Source organism: Spermophilus citellus, assembly GCF_964194105.1.
Source record: "Spermophilus citellus genome assembly, chromosome: 1".
NCBI lineage: Eukaryota > Metazoa > Chordata > Mammalia > Rodentia > Sciuridae > Spermophilus > Spermophilus citellus.
Window position 1 is genome coordinate 12,344,076 of NC_138182.1, and position 27,318 is coordinate 12,371,393.

General features: G+C 40.0%; 1 protein-coding gene across 13 annotated transcripts in view; it reads left to right on the forward strand.

Annotated features, from left to right (window-relative positions):
• Positions 1-11,986: 11,986 nt before the first annotated feature.
• Positions 11,987-27,318, forward strand: part of DOCK9 (dedicator of cytokinesis 9) — a 285,485-nt gene continuing 270,153 nt past the window's right edge. For 4 of the 13 annotated variants that reach the window (XM_081290942.1, XM_081290945.1, XM_081290949.1 and 1 more), the window contains exon 1: positions 11,991-12,428. In XM_081290942.1, the coding sequence (XP_081147068.1) occupies positions 12,300-12,428 (129 nt within the window). In that variant the 5' untranslated portion in view covers positions 11,991-12,299. Of the gene's footprint in view, positions 12,429-27,318 lie in introns of all 13 variants that reach the window. The other 9 variants (XR_014021588.1, XM_081290940.1, XM_081290941.1 and 6 more) reach the window with 4 other exon arrangements.

Below are 27,318 nucleotides of genomic sequence, written 5' to 3' on the forward strand. Positions count from 1 at the left end.
CCCACGTGGCTCACTCCTTCCCTGCCTTTATTTATCCAATAGTCCTTTCTCATTGAGACCATCCTTGGCCTCACTACTTGAATTTCAACCTAGCTCAACCCCAAAACATCACAGACCCCCTCTCGCTTTGTTATCTTAGCACTTAACCTTGGTCAGAATTCTCTGCCTTTTTTGTCGTTTGGAATTGGGTATTGAGGTCTCCTGCACTAGGATGTAAGCTACACAAAGGGCAGGGATTTTGATCTTTTAAAAACTACATTATATCTCAAGTGCTTAGAATTTTCTTAGCACAGAGTAGGTGCTCAATATATGTTTAGCAAATGAATGAATTAGTGTAGGCTTATAAAAGATGAGGATAAACTTAATGTCGATTATAGAGATAGGCATTTCCCACTGCTAGTTATCATTTAAAAATATTCCATATATGATAGACAATAGAAAAACAATACATTTATATTTTGATGTATGTTAGAAAATTACAGATCACTCTAACAACCCAAGAAGTTTTCAATGAGAAAAGAGTAAAGTGTTAAAATAAAAGGGAAAAAAATGAATCAGGAAATCCCACCTGATTGCCTCTTTCTCTAACTCCAGATCACCTACTTAAAAAATAAACCTTTACAAGTTAATAGAAACATTTCACTACCAATTCCTCACATTCCGTTTGTATTTTGCAGCTTACCTGTCCCTTCAGCTTTATGATACATTTTCATCTATTCAGAGTTGGCTGTTGAGGCAGTTGGATTTTTTTTTTTCCCTTGCTTATTGGATGGCAGAAGTAATGACATTGGAGTGTCAGGCCAAGTGAGGAAAAGTTGCTGGGTAACAGATTCCATGTGCCCGTAGGTAAGCAGGAAGAGAACAGGTTAGGACGGTTTTGATCTTAGGAGCTCAGTAGCTGTTTTATTTCTCCTGTACCCTCAGGATGTAGCATAACAAGGGAGGAATCTGTGACTTGGAATTTTATCAAGATAGAAACTACAGTAGGTGCCAGAGCTGTCATTAGGTTTTCTGTTGGGTAAATTATTTTGTTGAATGAAAATATTTATAATAAATGTGGTTTAAAATATCAAGAAGTACAGGCCATATGACCAGAATATTTGATCACATATTTTCTCAGAGTAACACCCTCTGTGCTTACCATAGTAACTGAGGTCACTCAATGCAGCTGTCTTTATATAAATATTTGGTTGCAAATGGACACTGTTTGGGAAGTTTGACAACTATGACTCTAGTAATCAAACTGGTTTATGCAAGATTCTTTTCCCTGTCTCTTATGTAATATATGTGTATTTTTCTTTTTTTGGCGGGGGCGGGGAGGTATCGGGGATTGAACTCCGGAGCACTCAACCACTGAGCCACATCCTCAGCCCTATTTTTTATTTTATTTAGAGCCGGGGTCTCACTGAGTTGCTTAGCGCCTCACCATTGCTGAGGCTGGCTTTGAACTTGCCATCCTCCTGTCTCAGCCTCCCCAGTTGCTGGGATTATAGGCGTGAGCCACTGTGCCCAGTTAAAGTATCTGTATTTTTCCATTAATATATGGTTATTTCTTTTCTCTTTCTCTATCTTTTCCTTCTTCCTGAGTGTTTTCCCATGTTTTATCCTTTGCATTATTGGACAAAATTGACCCAAATCCATAACTCTAGTTATTAGTTTTCAAAGAACCATTATTCTCCCATGTTTCATTGTATATAAGGTATCCAAGAAATTGTGACAAAGGGGCATGGTCGTAAATTTCTGCTGTTTTCAGTCTACAGAGCTCTCCCAAACTGGAATTCTAGGAATACCTTCAGGAACTCCTATGTTGTGAGACTTCCTTGGCCAGCCTAGCCCCAGAAGTTCAGAAATGATACAAGTCCATTCCCTTGGAGTTCTGAACTGTCCACCACTTCCAGGAACATGTTTAGTACATTTGGAAGAGTTAATCATGAATTCCAACCCTTCTTTTCATCTGAGTGCACTTGCCTGCCCAGAGCTGGGACTAGCTTATTTTTAGAGAGGAAAGGATACTCTACAGACTTATGAAGGAAATCTCTAATTCTGTCTGGAAGCATCAGAATTGTCCCCTCTCCCAATATTTAGCCTGGGCCAGAAGAACACTGGACCAGCTCTGGATTAATTTCTGGTTGTTCATTATGAGGGTGGAGAGGAGGATCTGCAACTTTAATCACAGTCCCAAGGTAATACTTTGGAAGATCTATATTTTGATATATTATTCTTTGAAGCATATTACAGAGTATTTTAGGGATGTAGATGAAAATCAAACAGTACCTTTCTCTTACTCCATGAGTTTTTTTTTAATGCAAAATGTATTTCCTTAAAAAACAAACAAACAAACAAACAAAAACCCTCAAACTATTGGTGCTGCTTTTGAAAGAAAGAGGTATAGAATTAATCTGGCTGGTAAGAAATGCTATATATATATATAAATGATCATGCCATTCATGAAGAGAAAATTTTACTTCTTCATATACTCTTTGGATGGTTCTGGTTGCCTTTTCTTGCCTAATTGCTCTGGCTAGGATTTCTAGTGCTATGTTGAATAGAAGTAACAAAAGCCGGCATCGTTGCCTTGACTTTGATTTTAGAAGAAAACTTTTTAGCTTCTCACCACTGAGTGTGAAGTTAGCTATGGGATTGTCATATATGGACTTTACTGTGTTGAGGTACCTTCCCTCTGTACAAAATTTGTTGAGAGTTTTAAAAGTTATTTTAAATTAAGGTATTATAGCTATATATAATAATGGGGTTTATTTTCACATGTTCATAAATGTAAAAAAGTAGTTTGCTTCATTTCAATCCCCAGCAATTTCTCTTTCTCTCCCCTCCTTTATCTCCATGATCCCCTTCCTCTACTCTATTGGTCTTCCCTCCCCTAATTTATTTTTAATAGTTAGGTGTTAAATTGGGATGCACTATGATCTATTCATTCATGGGTGTAGCACAATTTGGTCAACTTCATACCCCAGTTCTTCCCCTTTTGTGGAGGGTCTGTTATCATGAAAGGTGTCAAATCCTCACAAATGCTTTTTCATGTTGAGATGATCATAGGATTTCGGTCTTCATTCTGTTAATGTATTACATTGATTTAGTTTTTAAATACTTAAATTTGATTAACATCACATACTTTCACTTTCTCTGAGATACTCACTTCATCTTAATTAAGGAAAAACAAACTATTATGACTTAGGATATGTGTATTTAGACAAGTTTAGGCAAACAGCATGATTTAAAAATCCTATCATCAAAACTATAGCATTTTTTAAAATATTTATTTTTTAGTTGGACACAATATCTTTATTCATTTATTTTTATGTGCTGGGGATCGAACCCAGGGCCTTCCATGTGCTGGGCAAACGCTCTACTGCTGAGCCACAACCCCAGCCCCAAACCTACAGCATTTTGAAAATGCTTAAAGCTAACTCCATTCTCCAGTTAGCAGTTCCATATGAACTGCCAAAATTTAGTCTGATTAATCCTTCCACTCTAAATAATTTAGCAAAAAATTGGAACAAAGCAACTATTTTCTATGAAAAGGATAGCTCAAACCCAAATTAATGCAGATGAATTACAAACATTAACAATTATAAGAAATATAGAGATATATATGACCACTGCATGTGGTCATAATGACTACATTTTAAAGAATATTGAATGATTTCCTTTTGAGGGTCTTTTATGATTTAATAAGTTCTGTTTTTGTTGAATCCACTTTCAGAGTATACTGAAACACTTCATAAATCATTTTAGAGAATACATTTGATAATATTTTGAAGTTTTTTATTAACCCTTGGATCTTGCCGAGAGATTTTAGAGTATAGTCTGAATGGAAAGCCTCAGGGAAAAAGCACATTTGATAATTTGGGGGAAATGTTATTCTTTCCAAAGTGTCCTTTACATATTTGAGGCAAATATTGGATGCACATGAGTTTAGAATTCTTAAATCCTCCCAGGGAATTGAAGCATTGAACTTCTCCTTTTATCATCCTTTAGCAAATATCTTTAACTCTGTAATGCTTTTTTTACCCTAAATCTCTTTACTCTACAATAATCTAGCTGTGCTAAGCTTTATTTGGCTTGTATTTGGCTAGTATAAATTTTTCCATCATTCTATTTCCTGATTCCTTCCTTTCTTCCTTCTTTTTGAAGTACCTGGAATTAAAACCAGGGGTGCTTAACCACTAGGCTTCACTTCCAATTCTTTTAATTTTGAGACAAGGTCTCACTAAGTTACTGAGGCTGGCTTTAAATTTGTGATCTTCCTACCTCAGCCTCCTGAGTAGCTGGAGGTACAGGTGTGCTTCACCACAACTGGATCTTTTATGATCTTTACAATTTAGGTGTATTTCTTACAAATAGCACATATGTGGCTTTTATTTATTTATTGCACTGGCAATTTTGGTCTTTAATGATAGCATTAAATTAATTCATATTTATTTGGTAACTGATATATTTATGTTCCCTTTATCAGCTTATTTTATGCTTCCCATATGTTGTGCTTTCCTGGATTTTCACTTCTTCTCTTTCTTCTTTCCTTTCATACTGAATTTTTTTTTCAGTTTTCATTCTGTTTTTTTCCATATTACTTGTGGAACAATCCATGCCTATGTTATGAACACCATAGACATTTTATTATTTACATTTAACAAATTCTAGAATCAATCTCTTCCTCATGAATGACACAAGACATTCAAACACCATCCTTATTTATACACTGCTGTTTAGTTTTCTTTGTTGATTTAAGTCCCACAACTATTTTTGTTTGGTATGGTAAATATTTGTTTAGATTTAGATCTTCTCACGGATTTATTTGCCGCAGTCTGGCTGGGCACAAAATCACGAGCCACTCAAGCAGGAACAAACTTTATTTCCAAAACTCCCACAAACGCCATGCACGTGGTCTTCTTCCGGGACACACCACACCAACCGAAATCCCTCCTCTGGAAATCCCTCCTCCCGCACTTCCCCAACCAATGGGAACTCTCTGGGAATCCCCAGAGAGCTCCAAAGTAGCAGGCCCAGGCGGACAGCAGGGGTCTAATCTCCAATTGAATACACATCTTAACATAACCATTATCTCAATAGCTTGCTGGCATCACCTCTCAACCAAAAATGCCATGTGTCATTCCTACTCGGCTATGGCTCTCAGCATTTATTAATTTATTTGTTCACTATTATTTCTTGCATTTCAGATCTTTCATCTTGGGGTCACTTGATTCTTGCCTTCAGTTCCTTTTTATTTTAATGAGATATAATTCATATATTCTAATATTCATTCATTAAAATGTACAATCAGTGGGCTTTAGTCTATTCACAAAGTTGTGCAAACAGCGCTATTGCCTAATTCCAGAACATTTCCTTACCCGAATAAGGAAATCCATGCTCAATAGCAGGTGTTCCCCATGTGCCCCTTCTCCCAGCCTCTGGCAACCACAAACTTACTTTCTATTTCTATGGATTTGTTCATTCTGGACATTTAATTTAAATATAACCTCATGGTATATGGCCTTTTGTATCTGGCTGCTTTCACTTAACATAATGCTTTCAAGGTTCACATAAATTATGGCATAAAGCAGTACGTCTCTTTTTATAGATAATAATATTCTGTTGCATGGGGATATCACATTTTGTTTATTCATTTATCAGTAGATGGACATTGGGTCATTTCCACTTTTTGGCTATTATGAATAATACTGCTACAAACATTTGTGTACAAGATTTTGTGTGGACATATGTTTTCAGTCCTCTGGTGCATATGGCTAGGAGTAGAATTGCTCAGTCATGTGGTAACTGTATGCTTAGAAATTAGAGGAATTGTTAAACTGTTGTCCACAGTGGCTGCTCTGTTTTAAAATACCACCCACAATGTATGAGGGTTCCAGTTTTTCCACATCTTCACCCATACTTGTCATTGTCTGTCTTTTATTATGGCCATCCTAGAGCATGTGAAATGGTATCTTATTGTAGTTTTGATTTGCATTTTTCTGATGGCTAATGATGGTCAGTATCTTTTCACATGTTATTGCTAATTTGCTTATCTTGGAAAACATATGCTCAGATCATTTGTCTATTTTGGGGAGAGTAACAAGGATTAAATGGTGCTTACCCACTGAGCCACATCCCCAGCCCTTTTCACTCTATTTATTTTTAAAAAAATTAATTTTGAGACAGGGTCTTGCTAAGTTACTTAGGGCCTCACTAAATTGCTAAGGCTGGCCTCAAACTTGCAATCCTCCTGTTTCAGCCTTCTGAGTCACTGGGATTACAGGTTTATGCCACCATAGCAAGTTCATTTATCTAGTTTTAAATCAAATTATTTTTCTTTTTATTGTGTATATTTCTTTATATAGTCTGGAAACTAGACCCTTATCAAATAATGTGATTTATAAAAGGTTTTATTCTTTGTACTTTCTTTTAAAAAAAATTTTTTTTAGGGCTGGGGATGTGGCTCAAGCGGTAGCGTGCTCGCCTGGCATGCGTTCAGCCTGGGTTTGATCCTCAGCACCACATACAAATAAAGATGTTGTGTCTGCTGAAAACTAAAAAATAAATATTAAAAAATTTTTTTTTAGTTGTTGATGGACCTTTATTTTATTATTTATATATGGGCACTGAGCCACAACCCCAGCTCTATCCTTTCACTTTCTTGATAGTGTCCTTTGAAAAGCATAAAAGTTTTTTTTTTAAATTTTGATTAAGTTCAATTTATCTATTTTCTTTGACTACTTGTGCTTTTGGTGTTATATCTCAGAAGGCATTGCCTTCACAAAGATTAATCCCTCTATTTTCTTTTAAGTGTTTCATAGTGTTAGCTCATGCATTTAGGTTTTGGTCCATTTTGAGTTAATTTTTGCCTATGGTGTGATACAGAGGCCTGACTTTATTCTTTAACATATGGATGTAAAAGAATACCACCATTTGTTGCCCATTGGATGTCCATGACACTCTTGCACATAATGTATCAGTTTATTTCTGGACTATAATATTTATTGATCTACATTTCTATCCTTATGCCAAAATTATATAGTCCAGTTTACTGTAGCTTTACAGTAAGTTTTGTGAAACCTTTAATTCTGTTTTATTTTCAGGATGGTGTTGGTTAGTTCCTTGCAATTCCACATAAATTTTAGGATCAGTTTGTCAGCTGAAACTGTAAAAAGCCAATTGAGATCTAATAGAAATTGTACTGAAACTGTATATTAATTTGGGGAATATTTTCATTTTATCAATGTTAAGTTTTGCAGTCTAATATCATGGTATGTCTTTCCATTTATTTAGGTCTTACTTAATTTATGCTTTTGAGTTTTCAGTTTACAATTCTTAAATTCATTTTGTCAAATTTAGTCCTAAAAATTTTATTATTTTGATGCTATTGTAATTAACACTGTTTTTCTAATTTCATTTTTGAATTGTTCTCTTCTAGTGTATAAAATTAAAAATGATTTTTATATATTAATCTCGCATCTTACAACAGTGCTGAACTGGTTTATTAGCTCTTACTTTTTTTGTGACTTCCTTTAGCTCTATTATTATAAAACCACATCATGTTTTTATAGAAAGTTTTATAATACTAATTCAACCACTAAGGTAACAGGCCTATTTAGATTTTTTGTTTCTCTTTTTATATCATCTTGGTTCTTTGCATTTTGCCTTGAAAAAGTAGTTTCATTCAGCATAGAATTCTCAGTTGGCACCTATTTTGTGTCAGCATAGTGGTGTTATTATTCCATTGTTTTCTAGCTTTCATTGTTATTGTTGAATTGTCATTTATCTTTGTGAGTAGTCCGTCTTTTCATTCTGGCTGATTCTCTTTGCATTGTTCTGCAGTTTCAATATGATGTGTCTAGGTGTGGATTTCTTTTTCTCTCCTTCTTCTATTTCATGTTAGATTTTTTTCCTACTCTACCTTTTCCTCATACTTCCATCTGATTCTCTGCACTGCAATCTTGAGTTCTCTATAAGCAGATGCTGAGATGAAGTTTGGGGTGCAAGTTTGGGGAGATGTTTACTAGGGATCAATACCTGTGAGGGGAAGGGAAAGGTATAGTTGTGGGTAGAGGAAGAAATGGACCAGTGATGCTTTGCCAAACCAACAGAAAGATTTGGAAGAAATATGTTCTATGAGAATGTTCCCATTATTAGCCTGACTGCCCAAGCCTTTCTGCTCCTACTTCATTAATTCACCTAATGTGAGCTTCCTTGGCAAGTGTATGAATGATCCTTTTTGTAGCTGTGGCAGACCTGGATAAGAGCTAGTAGCTAAAGCTGTCTGTTCACTATGCTTTTTACTAAGTATAAAACTAGTAGATGTTTATTTATAAAACTCAATTAATTCACGGACAAAGTAATGCAAGTCCCCTTCCCTAGATGCTACAATCCTCAGGAGTACCTACTTTACAGGTTACTGTTTGTTTTTGATAAAACCAGATATGTTTTTTCAAGATATATTTTGAAATGATTTTAAACTAATTATGTGTCATTAAGACATGTAAATCTTTTATTTTATTTTATTGTTTTTATTTTAAGACATGTAAATCTTAAAGCAAACTTAACAAGGAAGTGACATAGTAAGAGGTTATCATTAAAAGCTGGGCAATGCTTGGATTATAAATATTTGGGTGTTGAACAGTTGTTGAAATTTCAAGTCTGGCTACAATTATATTTCATCTCCACAACTTACTGGTCTCACCCTAACAGAAAGGAAAGCTTGCTTCCTGTAGTTCTGGAAAAACAAAGTCTAGGTTCCTCCCTCAAGCCAAAGGAGATGGCTGTATCTTCTGCCACACCTTAAACAACCTACATCTGGTCTGCCTAGATGTCAACTTCATCCCAGGCAGGTACTTACCTGAGCTGATACATCTCCTCCTATCATGTGGCCTCTCTCCCCAGGGAAGAGTCAATGTCAGAAGAACTCATATAATTATGACCCCATTCTGGTGGGAATTTTAAAAAATGCATTTAAAATATATTGGTTTTGGTAACAAAGTACCAAAAACTGGGTACTTTAGAACAGAAATCTGTTGTCTCACAAATCTGGAGGCTAGAAGTTTGAAATCAAGGTGTCACTAGTGCCACGCTCCCTCTGAGGGCACTAGGGAAGAAAACTTCCTGGCTTCTCCAGCTTCATGGCATTCACTGGCTTGTAGATACATCACTCCAGTCCCTACCTTTTTAGTCTCACGTGTCCCTCCCCAGTGTTGCTATCTGTGCCTCTTCTAATAAGGAGGCCATTTGTACTCAATTTCATAGGACCTCATTTAACTTGATTGTATCCATAAAGACATATTCCCAAACAAGGCCACATTTACAGGTGCCAGCGTTAGGACTTTCTTGCAGGGAGAGGACAATTCACTCATACAGTGTTTCTGCTGAAGCATAAACATGAGGAATGCTCTATTTGTCACCAATGCACTTCACTTCTTTTAATATTTATTTTTTTAGTTTTCGGCGGACACAACATCTTTTGTTTGTATGTGGTGCTGAGGATGGAACCCAGGCCGCACGCATGCCAGGCGAGCGCACTACCGCTTGAGCCACATCCCCAGCCCTGCACTTCACTTCTTAACCAGGAAGAAAAGGCTAAGCAAATCTGCCTTCCTGGGCTTAGTTCACATTTCCATGACTGCAAGAACCTGTACTTGGTTAGACATTGTCAATAGTTACTGTTAGCACATTAACAGTAAGAAAAGAAAAATTATGAATTCAGGATATACTGAACCAGCAAGCAAGTACAGAAGTACAGAATTCAGAAGTTGTAGGATCATGGATGAAATAGATATTCTTTTCTTTTATAATATTGCACTTAAACAAAAGGAAAGAAAGAAAACAAAACCCTAGAACGTAGGGTGACTTGGCTGCTTCTTTTCTTTTTTTATCAGTGATATTTGGCAAGCTGAACACCATCATCAAAACACTGACAATGGACAGAAAAAAGAACTTTCCACTTAAGGTTGTGGACTGATTCCTCTAGAATACCATGAGTCAGAGTGGATTTTTTTTAAAATTAAAACATAAAATCTGGGGCTGGGATTGTGGTTCAGCAGTAGATCACTCGCCTAGCACTGGGGGGACCTGGGTTCGATCCTCAGCACCACATAAAAATAAAGGCATTATGTTGTGTCCATCTACACCTAAAAAATAAATATTAAAAAAAGAGTTTAAAAAAAAAATATATATATAATCTGTTTGCCTTCTATGAAAGAAGATGTGGTTTAGAGAACAAAGTAACAAAACTGGGGAAAAGTTTATATTGTTTAGGACATTTAAAGGAGTCAGAAGTTCAAAGAGAAAAACTTAATTCATGATTCAGACTAGTATCTAACAGTTCAGAAAAGAACAAGGTTGACATATCCCAGAGCAGCTCAGAGGTGTAAATGCCAGATCTGCATGATTATACAAAACAGTATCAGTTTCCCTGTAGAAGGCAGTGGGAGGCTGGCCTGCAGACTGCTCTACCTGCCACCGGCTGTGTTGGGGGCCACTATACTTCTCAGAGGCCTGGGCATGTGTTAGCCATTACTTCATTTCTCGAGGAAGAAATGGGTTGGTATGTGTCCCTAGTGTTTTTATCACACATGCCTTGTTTTGTTTATCTTCCAACCTGTCAGGCTCACTCAGGGTTACCAACCCATTAAGGAAACAATCCTATCTAGTAAGCATTTATTGAGTGCTTACTGCATGCCTAATCTCCAGTCTTATTATGTGCCAGACCTGCTCATTAAGTCCAGAACGGTGGTGTTTTGCTTTCTGCAGTATGTGGTATTTTCCCCTACCGCTTTAAGATTACGCTTAAGGCGGGTGTTTGGCTTTCTGGTGGAATGGGACGCAATGGGGCAGTTTCTTTTAACGCAGGGACGCGAGTTACGAAGCTTCAGGGAATTTGCGCAGGAGGTGAGCCTAGGAATACCCCAAGATCGGGTTTTCAAGGCCATAGGGCACTGCGGAAGCCAATCCAGCAGGTGAGTAGCTGTCCATCGAGCCGACAGGCGTGGCCTAAGCAGCCCGACCAATCAGAAGAACCCCCTTATGATAGGCTCCCCGCCCCATAACCCGCCCGAACCAAGACTACCGAGCATGCGCAGCGGACGAAGTGCAAATCTGCCCGCGCGCCTTCTCTGCTGCGCGGACAGGCTGAGGCTGCGCAGGGTTTCCTCAGAAAAGAGGGAAAAAGGAATAGGAGGCGCGGGGGCCCCTTAGGGATGGGAAGCGGGACAGGCTGTGTGAGAAGTTCCTCGCAAGGGAAGGCGGTTACAAGCAGCGCTGGCCCTCGGGGTCACGGTGGGCTCGCAGGCGGGCGCATCCCGGGTTTCCCGGCACCGAGCCCGGTTGTCGGGCTGCGGAGGGGCACCAGTCGGTGCCGCCGGGTCACTTCGACCCCGCAGGCAGTTGTTCTCAGGCTACAGACGAGATAAGTGAGGCCCAGAAGTTTGCCCACGTCCAAGGTGACGCAGCAGGCGGGCCCGGTCTGCGAGTCTCACACGGTGGTCCCGTCCTCGTCATCCTGGTCCTACTGATGCCTCCGGGGCGACCCGGCGGATTCTGGTCCGGAGCCAGAGCGCTCCGTCCAGGTCCCCCCAGCCGTGGTCTCAGGAGGGCTCTGTGCTCTCGGTGCTGCATGAAGGCCACTTTCCTTAGACCTCCGTCCCGGGCTTCGGCCGGGACGGTCAGCTGGGTGTGGTGTCACTAAGTCCCGACCCCACTGGGCCCTCGCGGTCCCCACGAGCGCGGCGGGGCTCTTAAAGCTGTGCGACCCGCGGGCGGTATGCGCGACCCTCGTCTGGGGTCTTCGGACGTGCGCCCCGCACCTCCTGGGATAGGGGTCCCGCGCTGCCCGCGCCAGTCCCGCCGCCTCGCTACTGCTCCGGGCCGCGCGGACCTGCGAGCCCGCCGTCTTGCCGCGCCGGCCCCTCCTCCGCCCGCCGGCCGCCCCGCCCCGCTCCGCGCCGCGCCGGACACCCCGCCCCGAGGAGGCGGCCCGGCGAGCGGCCGCGGAGGGAGGCTGGTGGCATGGGGGAGCCGTCTCCACACACACGGTCGTCCCGAGCGAGCCCGGGCGCTGCTCAGAACACTGAGGGCCGCGGGCGCCTCGGAGGGCGCCTCCGGGAGTGACACGGCGCGGAGGGCGCGGCCCCGGCTGCGGCGGCTGGACGCGCGGCGGCGGCGGCGGCAGAGGGGGGAGCGGGCGGGCGGCTGCGCCGGGAGCAGTGTGCGGAGCCGCCCGGGCGGCGAGGGCGCACCTGGCTGCGGCGCGGCCGGGCCCGACCGCGGGAGCAGGAGCAGGCGGCAGCGGCAGGAGGATGTCGCAGCCGCCGCTGTTGCCCGCCTCGGCGGAGACTCGGAAGTTCACCCGGGCGCTGAGTAAGCCGGGCACGGCGGCCGAGCTGCGGCAGAGCGTGTCGGAGGTGGTACGCGGCTCGGTGCTCCTGGTGAGTACGCGGCGACCGGGGACGACCGAGGGAGGAGGGAGGAGGGAGGCGGGAGGCGGCGCAGGTAGCCGGGCGCGCCGGGGCCGGGCGCCTCGAAATCGGCTGCGCTGGATCCGCGGGATTTAGAGGTTGTGGGGAAAGAAGAAGAGGGGGTTGGACTGGGGAGAAGAGAAGATCTTGGAGGGGCAGCAACTCGCAGACCCTTCCCAAGTCCGCGTGCTCTCTCCCCATTGCTGCCCCTTCCCTCCTGGGGATTTTCCTCCGAGTGAGATCGCCCTCTGCCTCAACTCTCCACCCGGCTTTATCTACTCGGCCGCCTGGGAAATTACTTCGCTTATCCCCTACCCCCGTCCTTCCCGCAGCCTGCCACTCTTGGCGTGTTACGGTGGGGACGGCACCTGTGGAGGGGTCCGGCGCGGAGAGTGGAGGTGGGGTTTTCCTGTACCAGTCCGCCAAGAGTGGGCGGTAGCCCCCGCGGATCCCTAGGGTGGGCTGAACTTCGGGATGTAAGGGGTTCAACATTCTCTCCTCCGCCTGGTGCCTTAAGCTGGCATCTTAGGGTTTGGCCCCCTCTTATGAAGGCTTAGGGGGCCCATAGGAACTCGTAGTATTTCAGCATTCGTGCAAATTACTGTAAAGTTTGGAGATTTGAGGCAGGCAAAGCAAGCAGCCCAAGACGAATCTGGCCGTGGTGGAATGCCTTAAACGAATAGGCCTCAGGACGTGAGGAAGATGAAGTTTTAAATCAACTCTTCCACAGCTAGAGCTGGTCCTGCTGTATTTGGAAAAGCAGCACACTCGTGGCTGCATGGTGCGGGAGTGTAGCTGTGTATGAGCAGGAGCGAGCTCTGCGGGGCAGCTGGAAACTTTTAGCCGCTCCTTGCGTTCATTGTCCCAGTCATTTGTTTTCTTAAGGGACTTGTTTGTGGGTAGGTGACTTGTGCTGTTTGTTGGAACGTTGCGAGAGAAGATGGGCCTTCAAAACGATTCTCTGGCTTCTGTGGTGCTGTGTGTGAGGGGTTGTCCAGACGTTCTGGGTCTCTAAACATAGTGAAGCTGATTAGTTGATGGTAAGGAGTAGAGCAGAACCTGGCCATATCTTCCAAAACCTCAGCTAACATCTGTTGCTTTGGCCTAAGTATGACTGCCTGCATCTTTCTGACTTGCCAATGAGAGCATGTTAATGATAAAGCCCACAACCTCTGTGGTGTCTTTTCTTTTCTCACCTGGAACTTTAAAAAATATATATTTATTTTTTTAAATAAATTTTTTGTTTATTTTTATGTGGTGCTGAGGATGGAACCCAATGCCTCGTTGGTGGACTATCAGGGAGCCACTACCCCAGTCCCTCACCTGGAACTTTTTAAACTGGGGCCTTTTGTGCTCATAAGGGTTTTGAGGCAAAAGAAGAGTCCATAGGACATTTTGCTGTGCAATAACAGACCCAGATGAAGAGGAGGAATGAGCTTAATAAGACATTTAGATAGAGCATAGATGTGCCTACACAGGTACTACACCTCTTATTACTGATATACAGCAGTCCTTGAATATATGTCCTTTCTGACAATGGATGGCCTACCGATAGTGACCATTCCCATATCCATACACTTCTGCTGTTACCTCATGACATTTTAGTAGAACATCCCTTCTCCCTGGACACCCTTAAGCATGACCAGATGCCTGGCTGGTGTCTCAATTCTTAGTCTTATCTGCCTGTGATCATTTGTCTGATGGAACCTGTGATGAAACAATTATAAAATGCAGGAAAGCAGTGGGCCTACTCAGGTGCATGAGGGGCTTCCTGGCTGAGTGGAAAATGCATTATAGTGGTTCTGCATTGCAGAAGGAGAAATCTGGGAGAGCTTACAGACACTCAGAATTACCCATAAACCTCCTGCCCCTCGGCTCCTACCTGATTTTCTGCCACTTCTTGCTGCTTCTTGCTGCTCAGTGTGCCAGGAAGTCTCAGCAGGTACACCTGCCACATAAATTCTGGCCTGTCTCTGTTGAATAAGGATCTAAGAAAGTAACCCTGCTCTTCTCTGGAGACAGTGCTTCAAACCAAACCTTACCTTCTACCTTGGATAGAAGTATTATTACTCTGCTCTGTCTCTTTGATAACTTGGGTCAGCACTAATACAATACCCATAGCATAATAAATGCTCAATGAATATTCTTAACTAGCTGACTAATAAAGTAGTTCTGCAGATGGCCTAAAAAGAAATTAACAATGTGTGGGTTTAATTATATCTTCCCACACTTCAAATATTGATGAGTGGACCATTGTGAGATCAGATCAGAAACGATGAAATTAAATAGTTCAATGGGTAATAAAGACTGCCATTAAAGAATAAACATTAAAATATGAGTGATATGTGTTCATATAATTATCATTTTTGATAGCTTCATTTTTCTTGGACTCAGCTTTATGTGCCTTTATAAATTATTTTGCATTAATATATATGACAAACTTGAAAATAAACATACAAAAAAGTAGAAAGAATAATATGAACCTTTATGTTCCATAATTGAGATTCACTGATTATAAGGATTTTGTCACACTTGCTCAATCTGTCCCAGTTTTCCTTTGTTGTTGTTGTGATCTTGAGTTCTAAGCCTTATAACATTTTACCCTGTACACTTAGTATATATTATTAAAAAACCAGGAATATTTTCTTATATAATGTCATATGATACAAGTAATAATAGTTCATTGATGTGTTATTCTGATTTCCCAGATTTTTTTTTTTTTTTTACCTTTTGCTGTGGATTTTTTTTTAATATTCTTTTTTTGGTTTTATTATTTTTATTGGTTGTTCACAACATTACAAAGCTCTTGACATATCATATTTCATACATTAGATTGAAGTGGGTTATGAACTCCCAATTTTTAGATTTTTAAATAATATCTTTGATTGTTAGTTTGTTCTAATTAAGACCCAGAAAAATTTTGCAGCCTTTTTCAAATGTGGTTTGCTCATTTGTGAGCCTTAGAATGACTTATGACTGAGAGAGCGTTCATGAGGTTAGAAGTTCTGGGTTTTAATCCTTTAGATAGTAGTTCAGGGCAGGGATTATAATTCCAGTTCTGCCCTTTCCACCTGTGCTGTCTCCGATATTATACCTTAACCTTGTAGGATCTCAGTTTTCTCATCTAAAGTAGAGATGATAATTGTATTTACCTTATAGAGTTGTTGGGAGGATTAAATGAGCAGTACAGATGAAGCATACATGCTGCCAGCTATTTAATTCTCTTGGAATAGTTACATTTACTTCTTAGAACCTCAGAGTTCCTGTTCTGTTAAATAAGGAGCTGTACAAGTTGTTTATTGAGGCTTTTATCCTATCAACAGACTTTCATTCTAAGCTACTTATGTAAGAGTAGTAGAAGTACTACTAGTACTATTCCTAGCTGTAGGAAAAGTAATTTATGATTTTTTTGGTAATGAATAAAAATATTCACAAATTCAGAATTAGCTTACCACAAATTTACAGTAGTCAGAAAGGGTGGATGTTCAAAATGTCTGTGACCCAAATAGAAAAGCTAGAAATAGTCAGATTCAGGGGTGCTCTCCTATAATCCCAGCAACTCGGAGACTGAGGCAGGAGGATCTTAAGTTCCAGGGTGGCCTCAATAACTTAGTGAGACCCTATCTGAAAATACAAATGGTTGGAGTTGTGGCTTAGTAATGGAGCGACCCTGAATTCATTCTCCAGTCTCCCCCCACCCCCCACAATTCCCTGACAAGGATTGAGTTGTGATTTCTTTTAGAATTCCTGAAGGAATTTTAGCTCAGGTCTTTCAGATATATTAAAGGCAACATCATAATGGTGTAGATCTAAGAGAATATATCACCCAAGGCCTAAAAATATCCTTCCCCTGAAAGATTTGTGTAAATATTGTGACACTTTGCATGGGTGCTCAGACTATCTTGCACTTGGGTATTAATATGCAAGTTATCTGGCTGCTCATCTTCCTTACTGATCTTATCTTGGTGTGTTCAGCTTCAGACTTTCCTTCTATGTCAGTCCCTTGCCAAGGGTACCATTTCACACCCCTTTGAGATCCAGCAATATGAAACGAAATGACACCAATTCAGGTCATTGCTGAATATTTCTTTGTGTTACTGAAGGAGTGTGGATAGAAGGCAGGAAGATAATATACTGCACTCTTCTTGAGGCCTCCCTTGCCCCGCTCCACTCCATGAACTCAAGATTCCAGTGTTATCTGAGGTAATGTGAGACCCTTAGTAGGGGTGTTCTTTGAAATCCCCAGGTAAGGTAAAACCTCATTTTGGCTGTAATTTAAAATCAGATATGTTAGTAAGCTGACAACTGAAACTCACTGTTTCTCCACCCTCTCGGAGAGTCCTAACAAACAGAAATGTCCTAAAATACAGGAAGCTGGGTGGAGGCCCATCTCCAACAAGATAATCCACAACAGGTTCTATTTCTTTGGTTCCTAGTACAATGACTATTAGACAAGAGGGCATTCGAACTAGGAGGGACAGAATTGTGAAATCTTTATCCACATATCTGAAGGCCTGCTCTAAGTTAGGACTTGCTGCTAGGTGCTGAGAATATGATGTATCAGTCAGTGGGCCCTTGCTCATGAAGGATTTATAATCTACACAGGTGGACATCAACAAAAATATGGTAACTGTACAAAGTAGCATCATTGAAAGAATAAAATATGTGGTTCAGAGAATAGGAAGGTGAACTCACAGAGAAATCATGTACTTGCGCAATGGTTTTATGAAGAATTGAATTGGACCTGGAAAATACAGAGATAAGGGAGATTTTAAAGTTTTTATTTTCTGGGAAAGAATAAGAAATTGAGGGGCTAGGGTTGTGGCTCAGAGGTAGAGTGCTCGCCTAGCATGCACGAGGCACTGGGTTTAATCCTCAGCACCACGTAAATGTAAAATAAAGATATTGTGTCCACCTAAAACTTAAGAATAAATATTTAAAAAAAAAGAAATTGATCAAATGGTTAGAATGCCCAGGTAGGCCAGAAAGCCTATTTGGGCAACTTGGGCAAAAATGGGCAAGTTTTGCTGGGTGCGGTGGCACATACCTATAATCTCAGTGGCTCAGGAGGCTGAGGTGACTTCAAAGCCAGCCTCAGCAATGGTGAGTTACTTAACAACTCAGTGAGACCCTGTTTCTAAATAAAATACAAAATAGGGCTGGGATGTGGCTCAGTGGTTGAGTGCCCTTTAGTTCAATCCCCAATACCCGCTCCTGCCAAAAAAAAAAAAAAAAAAAAAAAAAGAGCAAGTTTTAAGAGGAAGGGAGAGAAGCTTTGAGAAATATAGTTGCTAAATTTGGGTATATATTCAGGTATTGGCTGAGGACACATCACAAAACAGATTTTTTTTTCTTGTCTTTTTGAAACCTATTTTAGGACAGAGGTTTAAACCAGCCCATGAACATATGCTTCTTAGAGAGATCTTCCCTTAAGTGTAATCCTGGAAGTCAATAATGTGACTGTTTGTATTATGCAGGCCTAGGAATGAGAAGAGACCTGTGAGAATAACCCAGAAACAGACCTATGCATGTGTAAGCATTTTAGGATGCCTTGGGGGAACAGTAGTCAAATATGGTGGGTGCACCATTCATTAAAGAGTGTTGAAAAAATGTCAGAGCCCCACCTTACATCACACACCTAAATAAATAAATGTAAAAGAAACAGCATAAAAAGAACCAATAATCATATAAATGTGGAGGTATTTTTAAAGCTTGAGGATACAGGAGAAAACCAATTTGGCCTAGGATTTGGAAGTGAGTCTTGGTTTTTGCACTGTTGAGCAAAGGATTTTGAGAAACTAACTCTACTTAAACCTCAGTTTGCTCATTTGAGAATTGGGGTTGTTAGATGTTTTTATCTTAAGGAGTTTTAAAAAATAAATATTAAATAAGGTAATGCATGTAAAGTACTTAGTAGTAAGAACTTAATAAATGTAAACTTTTATTATGTTCATAAAGGAAAATATTGATTATCTTGATTGTCTCTGGGAACTGCATTTATTGAGCACATATAATTCCTAGAATATGGGTGTGAGCTTCACATACGGGAGATGGAATCACCTCAAGGTAATGACTATAGGTGGAGGAACTGGGTGTTGAATGCAAGCATGGTGACTTCGTGCCTAGGTTTTTAGCCTCCTGCCTCCCATATTAACAGAAGTCTGTTCTGTGTGTCATCAGTACTGTACAGTTAAAATCAATCAGTAAGCTTAGAAGCAGCATTTGCCTTCTGGTTATTTATCCAGCGCTCAATCTCTTGCTTAAAGTTAAATTTAAAAAAATCTTACAAATCAATTTAAAAGGAGAAACACTGTAGTAGAAAAATAGGAATCGGAGGCTGGGGTTGTGGCTCAGTGGTAGAATGCTCACCTAGCATGTGGGAGGCACTGGGTTCAATCCTCAGCACCACATAAATGTAAAATAAAGATTGTGTCCACCTAAAACTTAAAAAATAAATATTTAAAAAAATTGTTGAAAAAAAGAAAAATAGGAAACGACAATAATAGGCAATTCCTCAAAGAAAGGAATATAGTTAGCCAATAAAGAGCAGAGAAAAAGTATTCACTCTTGCTAATGATTAAATAAACATTAAGTAAAATAACCTGCCATTCTTGGTAAACACATTTGCAAAGATAGAAAATATATTTTTAATGATGGGGTGAATTGAGCACTTTTGTTTGCAGCCCCCCCCCCCCCAATTCCAACTCCAGGGCAACTCACATGGCATTTTTTGAGAACTATGGCTCTTGGAAATGTATAACATGATGGATGGGTGGTGTAACCTTTTTGCAGTGAGGCTATATATATGTATCAAGAACCTTAAGGGGTTCCCCTGCCATGGCCAGTACACAGAGCATAGTGCCTGAAATCACTGTGTTGAAAATGTGGCTTCAAGTGTTACCGCTGTTGACCGGTGACGAGTCCTTGCTTCCCCGATGTTGAAGAATAACACCAAAGAAGCACGCCGAGGCAAGGTCAGAGTAGAAAGTAGAAGTTTATTAAAGGACAGCAGAAAAGACTTCTCCCGGAGGAAGAAGGGGACCCAAGAGATGGAATCCAGTTGGCGGGCAAATGTGTTCCCCTTTTTATAGTTTTGGTGATGGAATGTAGGTGGGAGGGGTTGGGACACAGGTGGGCCAAAGAAGTCATCGGGCAGGAAGGACTTCATTATCACTTCTTTGGGATGGGGTATCTTTAAGTTTGCTGGGGGCTGTTTATTAACACTTCTTTGTGATGGGCTATCTTCAAATCTGTTGGGGCTGTTTCCTGGGCTCCATTAACATTCCATTGTCCTGTGTTTTTTTCTGAGTCATTCCCAGCATGGCCTCCATTTTAGATTTCACTCGGTATTAGACCCGATTTACCTAACTACACTGACTACCTAACTTTAAATCTGGCTTCACAAGCACTATGAAATGTTCAGGGCAGAAAATGTGAACTACCGATGAACTGCAAATTATCTGAAGGTCCTAATAGTGGTTTAAATAAATTGGAATGTGGACCATTTATAAAACCATCAGATTTTTGTATTAGAAGAATAATGACTTGAGAAAATTCTTACATGATGGCACTGGAAAGCTGTGTGTGTGTGTGTGTGTGTGTGTGTGTGTGTGTGTGTGTGTTAGATTCAGGCTGCTTAGGTTCCAGGTCCCCTTTGTTTTGCTACTAACGGTGTATGACCTGGGGCAAGGTGCTAAACTTCCCCCGCCCCTGTTTTTCTTGTCAGAAAAATGGTGATGATAATACTACCTTTTCATAGGGTTGTTGTTAGGATTAAACGAATGAATTGTTAACTCTGGCAATAAATGTGGCTGGTTATATTTAAAATTACTCTTAAAGGGAGTAAAGCCCAGGTTACAAAATTATAAGCACAATATGAACAAGGTTGTGTTTTTACAAAGTGTATGTGTAGAAAAAAAAGACTGGGAGGGATGTAAAGAAATAAACAAAACAAAATTGTTTAGCCACAGTATCTGATCAGGCGTGTTAATTCCCACAAAACTCAAAGATTGAAAAAAAATTTTTGGTTTTCGGACATAAGACATTCTATGTGATATGGAATCTAGCTTTGGTAAGAATGAAGTTTAAAAACTGTGCCTGTCATAAAATCATTTTTCTTTAGCATAAATCCATCTGCACATCTGTTGACTAGCCATCTGCATGACGCACGTGTAGCCTTCTGCACCAACCAGAATGCCGCATGTTACCAGTGTTTATCCCTTGATACGGGGTTATGGAGAAGTTCACAATTTGTCTTTTTGATTTTCTGTTCTTTTCAGATTTCTACAGTTGGCATGCATTACTTTTACTATTTTGAAAAAGATTGACAGGAGAAATGATTTTGAGAATGTGCTATGATAAATGGATTCTTATCACAGACCACATTTCTTATAGTCCTCAGAGGAAGGCCACTTATTTTTACAAAATAGTTAATTTAATTTCTGTTGTATATTTGTCTTGTAATTTTATTTCATCTGAAAAAAAGTTGCTCAGATTTTGGTAAGTGAGGAAGAGATGAGAACCTGAGAGTTTATTAACACTCCTGGGGCTGTCAGACTCTGTCTGCTCCCCCTGCCCTTGTCATTCCTGGCCGTGGCTCCTTCCTCTGATCCTGTGACCCCACTCTCTTCTTATACCTCATTATTTCATCCTTTTTTTTTTGTTGTTGTTGTTGGATCTGCCTCTATATACACAGCTTCCTGGCCCCTGTGACCTACTTCTATCCTTAGTGTCCCTAATTTCACTCTGAACTCCTTGGTCCCCTTCTGTGAAACAGGGTTATCTTGAGTCTCCTCCTTCCTCCTGATATCTCTACCTTTGACTCTTCACTCTCTCCCCTTGCTGCATTCACCACACAGGGTCGTTCCTAAAGGGAGTCTTCTTCACCTTCTCAAAAGTGTTTAATTTCACTCTGAAGGGAGCACCAGAATGTCATTGTGATTTCCATAATTTAGTTCCCCAGCACAGCCCTGCTTTTCTTTTATCCTTCCTGATACCTGTACGTGTTTCTCTTATTGGCCTCTTAAGTTCAGCATCTATGAAACATAAGTTGTCACTTTTCATTCCTAACCTCATGATCCTTTTTGCTTTCTTTTTTTCTTTAATGAGAAACAACATTTTATCACCACCAACTGTGAATTCTCTGTTTCCTTCATTGTTTATTTTTTCATCTCCTTTTTTTTGGTATTGGGGATTGAACGCAGAGACACTTTACCACTGAGCCACATACCAGCCCTTTTTATTTATTTATTAATTTTGAGACAGGGTCACCCTAAATTGTTTAGGGCCTTGCTAAGTTGCTGAGGCTGGCCTCGAACTTGCATTCCTCCTGCCTCAGCCTTCCGAGTCACTGAGATCTATAGTTGTGCACCACTGTGCCCAGCTGTTCATCTCCTTTTGCTTTTGCCACCCAAGCATTGTTATCTCCATTATGTTCTGTTATATCATGAGTCATTCATTATTGGCTAAGGACTCTCAGCTGTCAGTGGCTTAAAGTAGCAAAGTTTATTTCTCCCCTACACTACCATCAAAGTTTACTTCTACCCGCCACTATCCCTGAAGGGTGGTCTGGAGACCAACTTTCATATTGTCCTGGACCTGGATTGGTGAGAGCCATCATCTTGAACATGGCATGTTTTTGTAGGGACAACCAAAATGTGGTGACTCCCATTTCATTGATTAAAGCAAGCCCAAAGGCCACATCTAATTTCAGAGGGCAGGGAAGGACAGTCCTTTCTGTATGATTTGCAAGGATAACTTGGATCTTGAGTGAGCAACACTAAGGTATTCTGCAGCCTGGCATCCCCTTCTCTCCATCTCCTGCTCTGTCCTGGTCCCTACAATAGCAGGGTCCTTCCTGTCTGGTCTCTGTGTTGCCATTCTTACTCCATCCATAAGGGTAGTTCTGAATACTGAAGAAGTGCTTGCCCACTGTCTTTGACTTGTAGGTGCTGTCCTTACGGGGCACCATCCTCCCATTCCTTACTTGCCGGGCTTTTAAATGGTCCTATGTGCCAGCCTCTCTAAAGCCCCAGGGCCTCAGCAGAAGCACTTTCCTCTGCCAGGGTCAGTAATCACCCCCTACACCCTTCCTCAGCTGCCAAGACACTCCCCTTGGTCTCTGGAAACTGTACTCACAGTCTTAGCTTGTTCACCCAAACTAAAACCTGTCTGCCTGTCATGTCTTTTCTTTGTACGGCTCAGCACTATTTATGTTCATTTTTGTGTAATAAGACTTCCCTTACTAACATCTCACCATGGGTTCACCAGTGCCTGGCATATAGCAGTGGCTCAATTTTTTTTTGTTTGATGAATAAACAAATCCCAAAGATTATATACCTCATTATTTCGTCCTTTTTTTTTTTTTTGAGGCCCCAGTGCCCCTAATTTCTCTCCCTTTGTCCCTTTCAGTCATTCCACTTTCCCAATGCACAGGTTTCATCTTATGAGTTTCTCATTGCCACCTGTGGTAAATTCAGTGATATTCCCTATACTTAAGAATTTTATTACACTTTGAGGCTGGCCCTGATTTGCTTTAGTGTAGAAAAAGCTGGTCAGATTATCAGTATCTCCATATGATCTTTGCATAGTGTTCTAAAGAATTTCCTTTTTGGGAACCATTCATTTTTACCAGTGGCTCTTAGAGCCCCCAGATGTAAAAGAACACACTGATCTAACTCTTGGTTAGGTGTTTAGTAACTTATTTCTCAGAAGATAAAAACAAAATAAAGCAAAAATACAACTGATAAAAACCACTGGAAGTATTGTTAATTCATTGAATAATGAGTTTTAAAAACCCTCAAGAAACACTTGGATGGTAAAGTTATTTGTTTTTTTTTTTTACAGTTTTATTTTCTATTTCTTTTCTGGCTCCTTATTCATGCATTTATTTTATTTTCTGTTTTTTTTTTTTTGACTCAGAGTTAGTTGATAGCAAGGAGACTTATAATCTGATTAGAACTTTGAATCTCCCATTCCCTCTCTTTGAAATTGACAGGGATGAATACAATTAAGGCAGTGTGAGGGTGTGACAAGAGATTTCTCTCATTTATGGAATATTAAACTGAAAGTGTATCTGAAGCTGTTGGCCATGAACTATCCAGAAGTTTATTGACCCTTTGAACTTTATTCTGAAACTCTGAATGTATGTAATAGAGATCCATATACTCTGTTTTCATAGAAAATAGAGTAATAGAAAATAGATGTTCAGGGATGTGGATATAGAAATGTTAAAGTTAATCATGCTAAGTTAAAAACAATTATAAGTAGTGTCATATAGCAATGGTTCACTTTTTTTTTTTTAAAAAGCAGTATTTTGTTCATGAAAAGGTTTTATGATCTTACAGATGCTTTAGTAAACCTTTCTGTTTTGTTTCAGGAATAAATTAAATAGCAATATGGTGGTAGAATATGAATAGAATATGAATAGAATATAAATAGAATATGAGTAGAGTATAAATAGAATATGGTGGTAGAGCACAGTTCCTGCGTGTTCTTGCTAGGGATGGCAGTAGGACACAGTGGGTATGACCTGGGCTCAGGAGACTCCTGTCCCAGCTCTTGCATTTCCTTGTTCTACTTTCTGTTTCTTCATCCAGAGAATGAGCATCTTAATAGCACTTATCCCAGAGATCTTTGTGATGAAGCACACAATAGCACATTAAGCACTTAGAATACAGCCTGGCGCACAGGAAATCCCTACTAAGTGCATACTGTTATTACTTAGGAGGGCAATCTGAAGGAATATCATTTAACTCTTGAAAGTGCTGCTGATGGAGAATTTCTACCATGGGACAAAAAGTAGTAAAAAAAGTAGTAGTGTATAGAAATATGTATGGTCATAATCGTGTAAAATATAACTTCTGTATAAGAAAAAAGTTGGGAGGAAATACACAAAAACATAGGAATGTGACTTTTTCTTTATATATTCTAATATTTTGCAGTTGCTTTACTTTCATAAATGAGTAGATGATCTATCAAGAAAAAAGCAAATGCAGTGAATATAGTAAGGAAAGTTTGGTACTACACTTAGACATTAAAATTGGTATTCTTTGAAAATTACTCTTGTATATCTTAGTGCCTATACAGATATGCATGGCAATGCTGCATACGTTCCTGAAGCAAGGACACACACATATGTTTTGGTAACAAAAATATCGCTGATCAGTTAAGAGCTTTGCATTCAGTGCTAGTAGAAGAAAGAGGCTCATGTGAAATAATGAACATTTGCATTTGAAAGTTTTTTTTTTTTTTTGGTAGTAGGGATTGAATTTAGGGACACTACCACTGAGTTGCATCCTTACCCCTTTTTATTTTTTAATTTGAGTCAGGATGTTGCTAAATTGCCCAGGCTGGCTGTGAATTTGCAGTCCTCTTGCCTTAGCTTCCTGAGGAGCTGGGGTTACCATTGTGCACCACCATACCTGGTTTGTATTTGACAATTTCATCATTATTTATTTATTTATTTGAAAACCATTCTTGTCTGTGCCTCTGGGAAATCTGATTGGTAGACATGATAGTTTTTTTTTTTTTTTTGTTGTTGTTGTTAAATTTTTTTGGTTGTGGGTGCTGAGGCTTGAACTAGTGCCTCCCATGTGCTAGGCAAATGCTCTACCACTGAGCTACAATTCCAACTCCAGACATGGATAGTTTTATTATTTTGTTTTTTGGTGGGGTAACTGAAGAACAGAGAAATGAAATAATTTATTTAAGGTCACTCATCATAGCGCCCCCATCATCCCGTCCCCTGACAAAAAGGCAGGGATTGTTTAAAAGAATATTTTAAGATATAATTTAAAAATCAGAGTTTCTTGAAAACTAGTAATTGGGTAACACCAGTCTTTTTGGAAAGTACCATGAGTTCTCAGGGTTGATGGAAACGTGTGATATGAAGATGAGGTCATACTGTTTTGGGGATGAAAGGCGTTTTTCGAGCTTTTCTTGTCTAGCTCCCTAATTTTACAGAGGAGATGAGGCCCATCATGGCAACTGACTTGTCTGTGGTAATAGCTAGTTAGCAGTGGAGACAAGAACTAGTTTGCTGACTCATGATCCAGTGGATTTTCCCCTGAGTATAAGAAAGACTTTAATTTATTTTGTTTATTCCTCATTTCATCAAGTGTCTTTACTGACTAGGGTAATGAGACAATAGCAGAATATGAAACATCTGTTTGTATGATGGATCTCCTCCTTGCTTCTACATTTCATTGATCCCAGACCAGTTTGTAGTGAAAATGACATTCATATTTCCACCAACCATGAAAGAAGTATTGCATTTGTGTTTAAAAGGTATTAGGATGAAATAGACAAAAAAATAAAATCAAGAATTACAAAGTTAATCTAAAAGAGATCTTGACAGTAACTTATTCAAGAAGAATTAATTTTGTAATCAAATAATGTTATTTAAGGATGAAAGATCATAGTTTTACATGTACTTTCATCCCAATAATTAAGTGACCTGAGGAAAAATACCTTCCTGTGCATTGTTAACCTAAAATTTGTTACTGTAGAATAAGGCGTGTTGATCTAGGGCATTTACATTTCAGGCTGCTTTGCCTTCTCTAAAACAAACAAACAAACAAAACCAGTTATAAATGGCAATTTTGGTTCAAGTTTTATTACAGAAAGAGTTGCTTTTCTAAGATCAGCCGGAGGACTTATTTATTCTGTCATTCTCACAGTGCTGCTTTCTTCAGTAGAAAGCAGAGTTCCTATGGTGATAGCAGAAGGCCATAATATTTATAGTTTATTAGATTCATTTATAAACTATTATGTTAGCTACAATTTACAGAATATTAAATCTCTTAAAGTTAACGTTTTTCTTCCCAGGCTTTTACTATGCTCATTTTCCATTTTTATTTTCTTTATTCTTTTAAGAACCTTCTGATATGTGTGATGAGAGAATGTTTATTTTTTTTAGAAAATTGCTATTATATGATTTTTTTTTGAGACTGAAGAGTGTGTGTGCTTTTTTTGACTTGTTTGGAGGTGATTTTGTGAAAAACCAATGAAGGTATTAAAAGTTATTAATTTTTAATAGTTTGCCACCGAAAACTCAGATTCTTGATCAACATTGTTTTTTTCTGGAAGAGTTAATAATGGGCAGCTTAAATCCATTGATGTTGAACTTTCTGTAATATGTAAGAGGTGGCATGAGGAAGGAGAGATCACCAACAGTAGATGGTTTCTTGAATTGGGACAGTTACATTTGATAAATTCTATATCATGGGCTAGAATTTCAGTGCTGAAGATGAGAAGGGTTGAAGATGGTGGACTTTGGAGACCCTTTGGGGTGGTGGAGATGGGCTCCTTTGGTAGGTGTAGAGGACTCTATTTGAGGGAGGGGATTTGGAATAGCTCCCATAATTTGAGAGAATCAGAGATATTTTTTCCCCTTTGACTTCAGTTGTTAGAATTAAAAAAAAAAAATGCTGACTTTTGTCTTTATAACATGAAGACTAGGTATTTTGGATATCCTCTAACAAGCCCCAAACTCGCCCTCCCCATCTCCCATCACCATCTCCCATCTCCCCATCACCTTGCTGGGAGAACTGGCATTGCATTTCAGGTCAGGAAGACTGGTGCTGCCCATTGTACTTCTTTGTGGTCTTGGCCTGGTGCCTACTCATGTCACTTATATAATGGGAAGACACTAACCAGCCTAGAGTTGGTTCCTTTCTGACCAAGTCATTGGGTTTTGAGCCTGGTGTGGTGCAGACTTGCAGCCTATGTCCATCTTCAGTGACCTCTGGGAGAAGAGATGGCAGAGCTAGATGGAAGTTAGTCTTTTCGGCTCCATGTTTCCCTTGTGGTATTTCCTACATTATTAGGCCAGGACATCTTGCCCTGAAGCCTTGTGAGG